Source organism: Drosophila elegans, unplaced genomic scaffold (genome assembly GCF_018152505.1).
Source record: "Drosophila elegans isolate 14027-0461.03 unplaced genomic scaffold, ASM1815250v1 contig_814, whole genome shotgun sequence".
NCBI lineage: Eukaryota > Metazoa > Arthropoda > Insecta > Diptera > Drosophilidae > Drosophila > Drosophila elegans.
In genome coordinates this window covers 21,745,531-21,758,734 of record NW_024546167.1, presented here as the reverse complement: position 1 = coordinate 21,758,734, position 13,204 = coordinate 21,745,531, and the positions used below count along the sequence as shown (strand labels likewise).

Here is a 13,204-nt window from a genome sequence, read left to right as displayed (position 1 = left end):
TAGTAATACGTAAAATATAATAGCGTGTCTGTTGTGAATAGTGTTTATAGATATAAGGTTAGGCCATGGACAATACAATTTTAAATTAGATTACTATTTTCTCGAGTTCATTTCAAGATTTAACTTCTTTAATATTTTCCAAAAAAATCGCGCGTTTCAATTAAGAGGCTTTTTTAGTAAGAACTTGTGGTTGGTCGAGATTATTAAGGGGGTAAGCAGTTTTGCCATCTGGTAACACTGCAACTGGGCAATTGTTTATATCTGAAACGTAATAGCACACAGTTAATTGAGCAATACACGAAACAGGAAAGGCTCATCACCGGCAGCTATGAACGAATCGGTGCGCTACGACCGCTGCCACCAGGTGCAGCTAGGCGTCCTCAGCGAGTCGCAGGCGTTTTCCGCCGACGAGGATGTCCCGAGTCTGCCGCCGCAGGGAACGGGCAACGTAAGTGTCTGCGTCTTGTGTTCTTGTTTTATTTCGCCTGACTCACTATTTATGGGTGGCATTACGTGTTTTCACATTCCCACTCCACAGATACTGTTCACCCACGACGGCGTGCTGCTGAAGAAGGCAAGCGCAGAGCACATCTCAGACCTGAACACCAGTGGCTCCCTGTCTCTGGTGGAGTATTCGTGCTCCTCCGCGGAGCTGCCTGGCACTCGCAGGCGCCTCTTGCTGGAATGGCAGCCGAACGACAGCATCATGATCGCGGACGACAGCCAGGACCAGGGTGACTGGGCGCTGGTCGACAGGATTTCCGGGCGAACGCGGACCACCTCCGAGTGTCGGGCCTTCAACACGAAGCCCAGCGAACCAAGTGGCGGGGCGGGCGCCACTCGCTCCCGGGTCATGCGTGCCCAGCTGGAGGATCTGTCCTCCGTGGAGGTGCGCCATCGTGGCCAGACTATACGGTTTGTGCGCAAAGGAGCTGGGGGCCTTCACAGCGAGTTCTTCTTCCAGCACGGCAACGCAGACCTCTTTGTGCGCTCCATGCGCGATTTGCACTTCATCGAAAGCGCCGAGAGCAGTCGCAGTGGCGGCGCCGGCGAGGAGTACACCATCTTGACCAACGAGAACCAAAAGCTGAGAAAAACCTTTGCCGAGCTCGACATTGGCCAAATAAAGTCCAGCCACCTGCCGCGTGAGAGCTGGCTGCCCAACAAGCTGGCCGGTTTCCTGGGCAACATTCCCGACTACGTGCAGCCGCCGTTTCAGCGCTCGCCCAAATCCCGTCCAGGCGCCCTAATCGCCGGCGACCGCCAGACCTCGCCGGACAACTACCAGATCATAGGGCTGAGTGGCAGCACCAACAGTGCCTGCTCTTCCAACGGACAGAGTCGCGGCGGCAGTGCGGACAAGTCGCCGGCCGACAGTGAGCTGGAGAACCTTAATGCCCAGGACGAGAAAATAGTCAACAACTTGCCGGATCGCCAGCGAGTGGAGCGAGGTGCGTTGCTATCATCTGGTGGAATCTGTCAATGAACCTGTTCCATGTTACGCTATCAGAAATCCTTATCTAAAACGAATATTATGCACTTGTAGATAACGATAATCACAAAGTCTACAAGTTGTTTTTAGTTTTCCCAGACAATATAAAGGGCAGACAATATAAAGCAAAAATGAATAGAAACATTTTTGGAAATCTAAACATTATTAATTCTTCTTAGTCTAAAAGAAACATTATTTATTTAGCCCTTTAAATGTGCAAGGGCTTTAACTAAATAGCTCAATAATATAGCTTTGTTTCTTGCAGGCCCTCCACTCACCGAGTCGCAGTGGCTGGAGTTCCAGACGCCCGACGGTCGCATTTCGGACAGCGTGCGCATCAGGGAGCTCATCTTCCGTGGCGGCATTGTGCACAGCCTCCGGGCAGAGGTGTGGAAATTCCTGCTCAACTACTACCAATGGTCGGACACCCAGGTGGAGCGAATCGAGCGCAGGAAACAAAGGTCCATGGAGTACTACAACATGAAGGCCCAGTGGCTGGCCATGACAACGGCCCAGGAAGCGAACTTCTGCGGCTACCGTGAGCGCAAGTGCCAGATCGAGAAGGATGTGAAGCGCACGGACCGCTCGCTGCCCTTCTTCGCCGGCGAGGACAATCCCAATTTGGCCCTGCTCCAAGGCATCCTCATGACCTACGTGATGTACAACTTTGACCTGGGCTACGTCCAGGGCATGTCGGATCTGCTCGCTCCCATTCTGGAGATCCAGGTGAACGAGGTGGACGCCTTCTGGTGCTTCGTGGGTTTCATGGAGCTGGTCTTCACAAACTTTGACATGGACCAGGCCGGCATGAAGGCGCAGTTCGCCCAGGTCCGTCGCTTGATTGAGTTTGCCAATGCTCCGTTGTTCAACTACATGCGATCCCACGACTCGGACAACATGTACTTCTGCTTCAGGTGGCTGCTGGTCTGGTACAAGCGGGAGTTGAGCAACGAGCACGTTCTGAAGCTGTGGGAGTGCCTGTGGACTCGGCTGCCCTGCCCTAACTTCCACCTGCTCTTCTCGGTGGCCATTCTGGACCAGGAGACCAGCGTGATCATTGAGAGCCAGTACGAGTTCACCGAAATCCTGAAGCACGTCAACGAACTGTCTGGCAATATAGATGTCGAAAAGACTCTGCAGATCGCCGAGGCCATCTACCTGCAGCTCAAGGCCTCGGAAACGCTGCCCAACGACATCCGCTGCATCATAGGGGAGCCATTGCTGTCATCCGCCGCCAGCGAGGAGACCGACGGAGGCATGGCAGACGAGGAACCTGCCTACTCGGACGACGGCTTCGACGAACTGGTTAGGGAGCTCACTCCGGAGGAGAAGCTCCGACAGCAGACTCTGCTGGAAGAGGCCTGCGAACGTTCCCTCTTCCTCCAGTTTCACTAAGTCGAACGGACAACCTGCACGTCGAATGGACAACTGCAGGAAACCAAGCCAAAAGCCCTTAGCAGAGCGTGCGCAAATTGCACTGCCCTTCAAGTCTCCTTGCGAAGAAAATGATTTTTTGGATTGCCAGTTGAATGATCAAATCTTTCAACATCCCTAAAAATTTCCAGTTCAAGAATTGTTTCCATATAAATGGGCGTAAAAATGTATAATTTGCCGTGTTCAACACGAGATTAGCTTCCCAGAAAATCATTTTTTGTTCAACTGAAGGGCAGTGTGTTCTTAGACACTAAGACTCAAAGTTTACCAACGCATCGAAGCGAGCCAAGTGCTTTAACTGCTGATACACAGATTTATATTGTATATTATACATATTTGTACGATTTTGTATTTATTGTAAGTTTTTTCCCTCACTTCAAAGACATACACCACCCCATCCCCATCCCCTCCTTTCCCCTCCCCTCACCAATCGATCACTCCTAAGCATACCATAACATTTTGAATTATATAGGATTTAGTTGTCGTTTATCAGAATTTCACACGCGCAGCTTTTGTTTATCTTTTTAAAGTTGTCTCAATTATTGTGAATATACATCGATATATACAAGTACATTACAAATGCGTAGTAAAAGTATCTAAATACACCACCAGATCGCACACAAAACTACTCTTTGTTGTTAATCGGCTTTCAATGGGGAAAATTATACAAGTATTAGGGATGGGCGTGATTCAATACGTTGATAACAAGTTGATAAGGGTTATGTCAACTTAATAAGAGTTCAACACTTTCACGCTGTGTTGACAAATGTTTAAGGAGGGAGCTAAATTGTCTAAGTGATATTTATATATCTTCAATGCATAAGATGCTGGATAATGAGATGTTTTTTTTCACATTGTTTCCCAAAACAATAGCGTTCTTCAAAGTGTTCTCCAGTAGTGAAACCACACAAATTTTCAAAAACCCTCAAAAGCACCTGCAGTTTTGAGCTATTCTCCAATTATTATTAGAGAGATGTGAAGCATACCAAATCCTGTTCAAATCCCATAACCAAGATAGACTGCCGACTTGACTTCTTGAATGTTGCTTGAATATCCCGTCCCATAAAATTCTTTGTTCTTCCTCGTTCATCCAATTATAACTTGCATTTTGTTTTAATTTTAAAATTTTTTTTTCTTTTTATTTATTATCAGTATCAATAGTTGATGCTTGCTTGTTACTTGCTGTTCTTGCTGTAGTTGCTTTTTCTGGTTGATGTTGCTTTTGTTTGTTGTTCTGCAGTTATATATATATTTTATTTAAGAGTTATACTTACAAGTTAAGTATGCAATATATGTTGGTTGTTTGTTTTGCTTTCTTCTCGTTTTTTGTGTGTGGTTTTGTTGTCGTCTTTAAATGAATCGTCCTCGTAAAGTGCAAACAAAATAAATCCATAAGTCGTTAACTCATTTGAATAATTATGCATAATGCCCTAAATATTGCATTGGTGCTCATCAAACGTGCAAGTTTCATATCTCCGATTTTCAATTACATTAAAATTGATTTAATTAAAAAATTCTATTTTTCAATAAACATTGTCCATTTGTTAGTTACGCGCCTGGTCTGCTTGTGGTTTGTTTGTTCTTTAGGGGACACATTAGTGCTTTTTTAAAACATACGAATTACAAGAAATTAAAATCTACGCTTGATGGATCGCTTCTTGCCATTTGCATTCCATTCCTTTCACTTTCACTAATTACAAAATTAAAATGATCAAAATTACACGTAGTTTTCGTGAGACACACAGAGAGAGAGTAGAGAGTACGGGATACAATACAATACAATACAATACAACATAGTGGGTGGTCGTGTGGAAAATGATTCAGTATGAGAATAAATGGTGCCTTACTATATTAAAAACGGTTAAGCAATGCGAGAGCCATTTAAAGACTATAAATTATGTACAGGTATCATATATGGAGACTGCATGTGTGAGGACAGCGCAGGAAACCCAAGTTTCTGTGTCTCTTCTTGTTAGCTTTTAGGTTTTAGGTGTGTATGGATATAGTCTATTATCTAAACATTTTTGATGTCGCTTATCAATTATGTGTGTGGTTGCAATAATTTAAACGGATAATCTTCATCTTCATGCAGCAGCACTTGGCTTTTCTCGTTACAATTAAATTATAAGCGCTTTTTAATTATGTTCGTAACTGTGTGAATATTTAAGCAGCCAGAGGGAGGGTAGCGATCGATTTATCAAGCTCCATTTCAGCAGCAGATGAAACTTGAGTAAACCAATAGTTGGGAATGGGAATTGCACTGGGCCCTCCAGTTCAGACGGTGTTGCAGCAGTGTCCAACTGCAGGGCGTTGCAACAAACCGCAATCCGCATCCGCTCTCTCTACATTGGCTCCTAACCTCTATATATTAGTGTATATATGTTTCTTATACTTTACACAACTTTAAGCTTAAGGGATCTAGTGGTAACAGTTAGCCTAGCATTCAATTTTCGCCTCGATCTTGTTTGCATCTGCATCTGCAGCTGATTTCTCATAATCTTTCTGTTCTTAATTCTCTGCTTCGGTTGTTGTTGTTCTTGTTGTTGTAGTTGTCTAGGGGTGCTGGTGACTCCTCTTCCGCGTGATCTTCCCCTGCTCGCCGGAGGAGCCGTGTCATCCTGCTAGCGCTGGCGCTCAGATCTGCGCAATACTCATTCGTTCCGCTCCTCCGCTCCTGACTCGCTTCCGGCGGAGAGATTGAGCGTGCTGGCATCCGCCGAGGAGCGTGTGTGTCGAGTGGATCGCAGCTCCCGTCGCTTCTCAGGCGGTTGCCCCTCTACGGAACTGGATCCCTGTTCGTTTCCAGACCTCGGCCGCTTCAGGCGGTTGGAGGAGCGACGATTCTCTTCGGCTGCCGCTGCAGCAGCCGCCGCGGCCGCAGAACTGGACGATGAGCCACTCAGATTAGCCACTGAAGTGTTTCCAGCTGTGTCCAGGTCCTCCACACTTCCGCCATGACTACTGCCCGGATTGGCAGATGTCGTCTTTTTGAGTATGGGTTGTATGATCAGCTCGTCGGCTTCTTCGTAGGGCGGCGGCAGTTTCGCTGCATCCGCTGCGTTGGTAATGGTTAGCGAGATGCGTGACTCGGAGCGCTCCGAACGCTCGCTACTAGTGCTGGCTCCACTGCTGATGGGGGGAGCTATGGTTATTGTTGTTTGACTTGGCAGATTGGCCGCCAGCCCCGCAGCAGCTGCAGAACTGGAAGAGGAGCTTCCTGAACCACCTCCAGAGGCGTTCAGGGGCGTCAATGTAACCTTGTCTTGTTCAGCAGACATGGGCGCTGGCGTGGAGTTACTGCTGGAGCTACTTCCGCCTCTTAGACTCTTCTCAATGCTGCTCATGCTGGCTCCCAGGTTCAGGGGTAGTCCGACAGCAAGGGCAGCAGCGGCCAGGTCCTCCTTGGTAGGATGTATATCACCACCGCGTGAGCGTTTGGAGAGCGCCTTCTGCTGTTGCTGATGTTGTTGCTCTGCATCTAAAGCTGCCGCATAGGCAGCTGCTGCAGCGTTCGCCGAACTGGAGGATGCGGATGATCCTCCGGCCGAGGAGGTGGGTATCAGCGAGATTCCTGATCCCAAGCCCAAGGTCTTGGTGTAGTAATCCATTTGTTGTTTAAAAGCGTCCTGCTCACGCTGTCGTTTTGAAGACGAGTGGCTGCCACTTCCCGACACTGCCGAACTTCCTCCTCCTCCTCCTCCTCCTCCTCCTGCAGAGCCTCCAGTTAAGCCAGCCAAGCTGGCCAAGGAACCGGGACCACTAAGAGGCAGGGATCCGCCAGCAGCCGCCATCGCCTGGGCAGCCATTTCGGCTAAGAAGGCCTGTGAGAAATCACTGGACATTCCAGGTATCTGTGGCAGTTGTGATGCCCCCGCCGCTGCTGCTGCTGCAGACTTCGAGCTTTTGCTGGAGGAAGTTGATGTTCCTGTATTGGAGCTGGACGACGAAGGCATTTTGGACTGCGAGAAGGCCTGAAGGGCTGATAGATCGGCGGGCAGGGCTCCGCGGGTAAAGCTCTCGAACCACTTTTGCTGCTCCTTTGCCTGGGCGTTTGCTTCACTAGCGGCTTGGCTGCTCCTCTTGCTCGAGGATGAGTTTCCTCCACCGGAAGAGCTGGGTGTTCCTGGCAGTGGCGGCATTCCCAGTGAGCTCATCAATCGAGTGGCCTGCGCCAAATCCATATTACTCATGCGACTCAGCGATTCAAGGAGATGGGGATCCGCCCCTGGCATGAGTAAGCTACTCAGTTGAGCCATGTCTGCCGCTGTGGGTGTGGTCTGGGACTGGTTTCTGCTGCTCGACTGCCTGCCACGTCCGGATCCTGATGCTGAGGCTGAGGGGGTGGTTACCGTACTAGCTCCTCCGCCCATGCTGGCCATGGCGTTCATTAGACTGGCTGCTGAGTTGGCAGCCGCTGTGGCGTTCCTAGACTGACTGGCCTTTGATTGCGACTGATGGGACTTCGATTGCGTGGAGTTCGTGTTTGAGGCGGATGAAGTGGCTCCGTTAAGCAGATTATACTGCTGGGCCAGCTGATCGTAGGCGGAACCCAGGCCACTGGATCCCAAAGAGTATGGATTAAGCCCACCCAATCCCATGGGCGGATACAGCAACGAAGGATTCGGAAACAAGAAGGGGAAGCCGGCCGCCAGTTGGGATGCAGAGGCTGCTGCATTCTTGCCACCAGCTCCACCAGAGGATCCTCCAGTGCTGGCGCTGATAGCAGCCGCCAATTGAGCAGCTTCATTTTGCGCCTGCTGTTGAGCTTGTTGCTGTTGCTGCTGCTGCTTTTTCTTGCTGGCCGAAGAGGATGAGGAAGCCGCAGATGAGCTGCCACCCGACTGCGACTGCACCTGGCTCTTGCCGGAGCCCGCTCCTCCGGAAGCACCCGTCAATCCGCCTAGAGTTGGTCCGGCAGCAGCCATAAGCGCAGCCAACGACTGGGTGTCCATCCCCGCCAGATTTCCCAGTCCTCCCATTCCTGCCAGACTTGCAAACAGGTTCATGTTGTTGAGGTTACCTAGTCCAGGAATGTTTCCCATTCCGGGCATTCCTCCGAAGGACATGGAAAGCAGCGGGTTCTTGGGATCAAAGGCAGCAAGAGGATTCTTGGGATCAAAGGCTCCCAGACCAGGAAGATTGGCCAGCAGGCTGGGATTCAGACCGGCTAGAGAGCCAAATTGTAAAGCAGCCTGATCCAGCGCAGCTGATGCTGCCGTTTGCTGGCGGGATGACTTCTTGGAGCTGCCAGAGTTACCTCCCGCTGACGATTGAGCTGCAGACGATTGTTGCTGTTGTTGGGTATGGGAAGAGGACGAAGCGTTGCTCGAATTGGACGACGGGCGTCCGCCATGGGACTTTGCTGTCGATGAGCCATAGCTGCTGTCCATAGATGTGGGTTTGGGCGAAGGTGCTGACATGGGATTTTGCATTTGTTCCAACCACTTTGGATCCACCTCGTAGTTGGGGTTTTCCGTGAGCCTACGGGAGTTATGATTGCAGTTATTTCAGATTCTATAGATTTGTACAATATATTATTCTTATCCACTTACCATTGCATGAGCCGCTTGAGCTGCGGCGCCTTGTTACCTCCCAAACGCTTGCCAGTCTGCTTATTGATCACGGGTACAGGTTCCTCTCCTGTCAAATTCTGAGGCCCTGACATTGAATGTTGCTGCTGTTGCTGCTGCTGTTGTTGTTGTTGTTGTTGTTGTTGCAGTTGCTTCTGGAGCTGGGCAGCACTCGGAGATTGTTGGGAAGAACTGCTTTGCTGGCGGTTGGAGCGTCGACTGTTGCCACTGCCAGAACCACCTGCTGCGCCACCGCCCACGTAGTCAATGCTGAGCTGGTCGCCCAGTGGACTTGTCATATCCGAGAGCCACTTGTTGACCTTGACGTCGTGGGGGGAGTTGGTCGAGAACTTGGAGCTGATCTTCATGGCCTGCTCCATCTCGGCCAGCATGTTCTCGTACGCCTTTCGCTGGGCAGGCGGCAGAAACTGCATCATTTTCTGCTGCTGCTTGAGGAACGTCTGCGGATCGGTGGCCATGGTCTGGGCCAAAAGAGCGTTCAGACTGTCCTTGGAGGACAGACCGCCCATTGCCATGTTCTGGAGGGCGCTCAGCCCGCTGCCACCGGCTCCTCCGCCGCTGGCCGATGAGCTTCCTCCGGCGCCTGATCCAGCGCTGGACGATCCGCCCTTGGACTCTGCAAAAGATAGATACATTCGATTAGTCGAAAACTCTTATGGACGTGTGCCAGTCCTCGGGCGGTGAAAAAGTAAAAGCGCAGAGACTCAAACTCACTTCCGGGCACTGTGGTAACAGTGATGGTAAAGGGTTTCTGGTTGGACTGCTGGTTGGCCGAGGATTGCAGATTCGCCGGCGTAACAGAGACGCTTGGCGGGATTTGCGGCTTCTTCGAAGACGGCAGCGATGGGTCAGGGAAGGTTTTTTGCTCTTTAGCCGCCGATAGGCCGAGCACAATCTCATCCAACTTCTTTCGCTTTTTCTCCTTGCCAATCACGGGCTCTTCAATGGTCTGTTCAAAATGAGGTTTAAATAAAATGTTTTATTCAATGGTATAAATTACACATCAAATCAAATGACATCCCACTTAAATGAGCTGGTATAAAACTTACGCAGTTATTCTTCTTCATCAGTTTGTTGAGCGTGTCATCTAATTTGCTCTTGCTGCCCATTGAGGGGAATGCGGAACTAAGAGCAGCATGCACGCTGGACTTCTTGGAAGGCATGGAGAAGTCCTGCACTTCGCTCAAGTCGATGGCTCCCGCACTAGAAGCCGACTTCAGCATCTCCGTCATGTTCATCTTGGGCAGGCTGCTACGAGAAAATTTCAAAGATATAAGTATAAGATTTATCTTGGGATCTATTTTTGTGAACCCACCTTGAGGACAGATCCATAGGTGCGCCCATCGAAGGTGGAGGTGTCTTTAGGGCGGGGACAGCTGGCTTGCTAAACTGCCCGGAGGACTGTCGCGAGAGCGAAGCGTGTTGGTGAGCTGGGGGCGGCTGCATACCGCTTAGGGCCGAGGAAGAATTGCCTCCTCGTCCACGGCCAGAGGAGCCAGTCAAGGCTTCCATATTGGCAATCTCACTTTCCCAGTCTTTTGGTGCCACTACAATGAAAACAGGTTTTATTAGTACAAAGCTATATCAAAGAGGGAAAGAAGAACCAATGTTTATAGTCCTTGAAACACTTACTTGTCGAACTGTTCAGCAGAGCGTGCAATTTGGCCCGTTCCGTCTCTACGTCTATGGCGATGTGTCGCTTGCGCTTTTTGCCCACTCCTGATCCAGCACTTGGGACGCTCAACCCGCCCAGTCCAGCGCCTGACGCGCCAGTCGCAGCACTCAGCGACATTCCAGGGAGCAGGGATGATAGGGAGGTGGCGTTTCCGCCCGCTGCCGCAGCAGCAACGGCTGCTGCCACTGCAGCATTAATGCTATTGGCATCCAAGCCGGGTAAACTGGTGGCCGACGAGGGCTTCGATTGGGTGACATGGGGCATTCCCGAGGAAGCGGACGTAGCGGAAGTCGAACTGGCCACCTGCTGCATCTGCGAGGCCTGCAGGTGCTTCGTCACACCCTGGTCCGTGGTAATGGTAATCACATCAGGTGTCGTGGAGCGACGTTCCAAACTGCTCAGGTGAGGAATGGATTCGTGAAGGGCAATGCTCAGATCGGTGGCTCCCTTGCAGCTGGCAAAGGCACTGTACTTGCTATCCACTGGCCACTTTCCAGACTCAACGCAGGCCACGATGTGCGCGATGCGGCGCTCCAAAGCGAAATCCTTGAACCACCGGATCATGCACATCTCAAGCTTGGGCTTCTCCAGCTTTTGCTGTTTGACCGTGGCGGGTTGGATTACTTCCAGATCGGGGAAGCGGGCTTTGAGTTCGGCCGCCTGCTTCTTGCACTCTTCTTCTACGGCTTTTTCTTTCTCCTTCATTACCTCGTCATCATCGGGATCTGTAGGTCCAGTCACCAGGTCAAGTATCTCTTGGTCTCCAGCAGGTTTCTTGGGGGCAGCTTCTTCAGGTTCAGCTTCAATTGGAGATTTCTCTAAGGGCTCAGCATCAGTAGAAGATTTTATATCTTTTTCCACATCTTCTGATTGCTCCTTAGAAGACACTTCTTTTGGCTCTTCTGCTTTCTCTTCATCAGTCTTTGCAGCAGCCTTATATTCAGATTCCTTTTCAGAAGATTCCGAATCTTCAGTGGATTTGTCTTCTTCGTTGGAGGCAATTTTATCCGAATCTATTTTGGAGCCCTCTTCATCAGCAGCTTTTCTCTGAGCTTCCTCTGAAGAAGTATTCTCCTTTTTCTCAGTGCATTTCTCTGTGGAGCTTTCCTTCTCCGCACCATTTTCAGCTATGGTTAACTCTTCAACTTCCATTTTGTCTTCGTTGGACTTGGTCTCTTCGGTTTCTGGAATCAAACTTTCAGTGATGGATTTGTCCTTATCCAAATTTTCAGGTTCGCCTTCCGTGTCTTTCTCTGAGACATTCTCATTTAACTCCCCTTCGTCCTTGACCTCTGCTTCAATCTTTGTAGAGTCTTCGGTCTCAGCTTTCTTTGCTTCGGTACTGACATCAGTGTCCTTCTTTTCTGAGCTTTCCTCTGCTTTTATTTCATCTTTTACAGGACTAGCCGACGCTTCCTTCTTAATGACGCTCTCGTCGGTCATGAGTTCATCATCCAAATCTATGACCTCATTTTTGACAGAAGCTGCCTTTTCTGCTGCCGCCTTTTCAGCTGCTGCTGCTTTTTCAGCTGCCGCTAACTTCTCGGCCTTTTCGGCATTGAAAGCCTCCAGCTTGATGGTGCGCTGGATTTGAGCTTCCAACTCTCGAATGAAACGTTTTTCAGACTCTCCAAAACTAAAGTTTGGATCATTAAAGATGAAGGTTTCCGAGCGATAGAGTCCGTGCTTAAGGACAGCGGTAATCAATTCCTTGTCGTGGCGACCAGGCTCCCACCAATCGGGTGTATCTGCGTTCATGGTGCAGAGTTTCAGGCGTTCCTCGAGCAAAGGATTACGAGCGACTTCTCGGAGCTTGGCGAGAACTTCCAGGCGATCCAGTATGAGCTTGGCGTGCTCCCTCTCGATTTCCTCAATGATATTTTCTAGACCCCGCTCCGATTCCGAGAGCTTCAAACCTGCCTGTCGTTTGCACATGGCCACAAAGACCTTATAATAATCCGTCAGTGTTTCATCGCTCTTCCTCTCCAAATGCGCCATTTGCTTAAACTTTGTCCAGTCAGGCGTAAGGGAACTTCCACTGCTGGATCCCATTGGCGTGGAGAGGTGTAGGTCCACACCATATCCTGTAAGAACTCGCAGAAATTCGTATTCCTCGCGGCGATTCCACTTCTTCGGGATGAGCTGCAGGCGCTGAGACTCGCGTTCCTTGGCCGCCAGCTCCATTTTGCCCTGCCGCTCCATTTTCTGTAAGAGTGGCAAAAAATGTATACAACATTAAGTATATGTATATATAAATACAAAAAACAAATCATTTTTGTTATTTTTAATATTAACTAATATGGATTGATTTGTATTATTTGTTCGGTTTTTTTTTAAATAAATTTAAATATTTTCATTTTAACTTAACAACATTTTTGTCGTTCTGGTTAATAACATTTTTGCTATTAGGTTGAAAAAAACGACTACCTAATTACCGTTTTCTTCCAATTTCCAAACACTTCATAGAAATAAGATAAAAACTTATAAAGTATGCCATGACTCAATAGATTAGGCTGAAGCCAGATCCGTTCGCATCAGTGCTCTATTAAATTTTTACTTAAGACCAGAGATAAGATAATACAAACTACACCGCAATCACGTTTATAATGTGAGTCTCCCAGTTTAAGGAATAAAAAAAGAACTATCAATAACTACAGTATGCTACAGTATATAAAATATGTAAATTACAGCCCACATTTTGATAGAAAAATTCATTGTCCAGTAGTATAAACAAGCTTACTATTATGAATTATTCAAATGTAGTACTTCAGCAAAATAAACAAGTGAAATCTTCAAAACAATTTTTAGGAAGCCATTATTTAATATAGTTAATAAGGGCAAGAAAAAGTGGCTATTTCTTGTTTCTTTTTTTTTTTTTTTTTGACTAGCCTATTTTTCAATAAGTTGTTGTGAAATAACATTTATAATATCCCAATATCCACGCAATTATCTTAGACTTGTGCCACCCCGTGAGTACATATAATAACCATTTCCACAATACCCACACATAAA

The 13,204-nt window shown here is 48.5% G+C and overlaps 2 protein-coding genes across 13 annotated transcripts in view; one reads left to right on the top strand and one right to left on the bottom strand.

Annotated features, from left to right (window-relative positions):
- The first annotated feature begins 236 nt into the window (after positions 1-236).
- LOC108148826 (TBC1 domain family member 17) lies at positions 237-3,551 on the top strand. Its single transcript, XM_017276090.2, has 3 exons — positions 237-448; positions 539-1,451; positions 1,758-3,551. The coding sequence occupies exons 1-3, from the start codon at positions 329-331 to the stop codon at positions 2,885-2,887; spliced, it is 2,163 nt and encodes a 720-aa protein (XP_017131579.1). The 5' UTR covers positions 237-328; the 3' UTR covers positions 2,888-3,551.
- Positions 3,552-4,037: 486 nt separating this feature from the next.
- LOC108148770 (serine-rich adhesin for platelets) overlaps positions 4,038-13,204 on the bottom strand; it is a 44,884-nt gene continuing 35,717 nt past the window's right edge. For 7 of the 12 annotated variants that reach the window (XM_017275988.2, XM_017276038.2, XM_017276005.2 and 4 more), the window contains 6 exons: positions 10,150-12,397; positions 9,833-10,064; positions 9,567-9,765; positions 9,232-9,466; positions 8,479-9,133; positions 4,038-8,407 (listed from right to left, as the gene is read on the bottom strand). In XM_017275988.2, coding sequence (XP_017131477.1) covers positions 5,578-8,407; positions 8,479-9,133; positions 9,232-9,466; positions 9,567-9,765; positions 9,833-10,064; positions 10,150-12,397 — 6,399 coding nt within the window. In that variant the 3' untranslated portion in view covers positions 4,038-5,577. Of the gene's footprint in view, positions 8,408-8,478; positions 9,134-9,231; positions 9,467-9,566; positions 9,769-9,832; positions 10,065-10,149; positions 12,398-13,204 lie in introns of all 12 variants that reach the window. The other 5 variants (XM_017275980.2, XM_017276021.2, XM_017276030.2 and 2 more) reach the window with 1 other exon arrangement.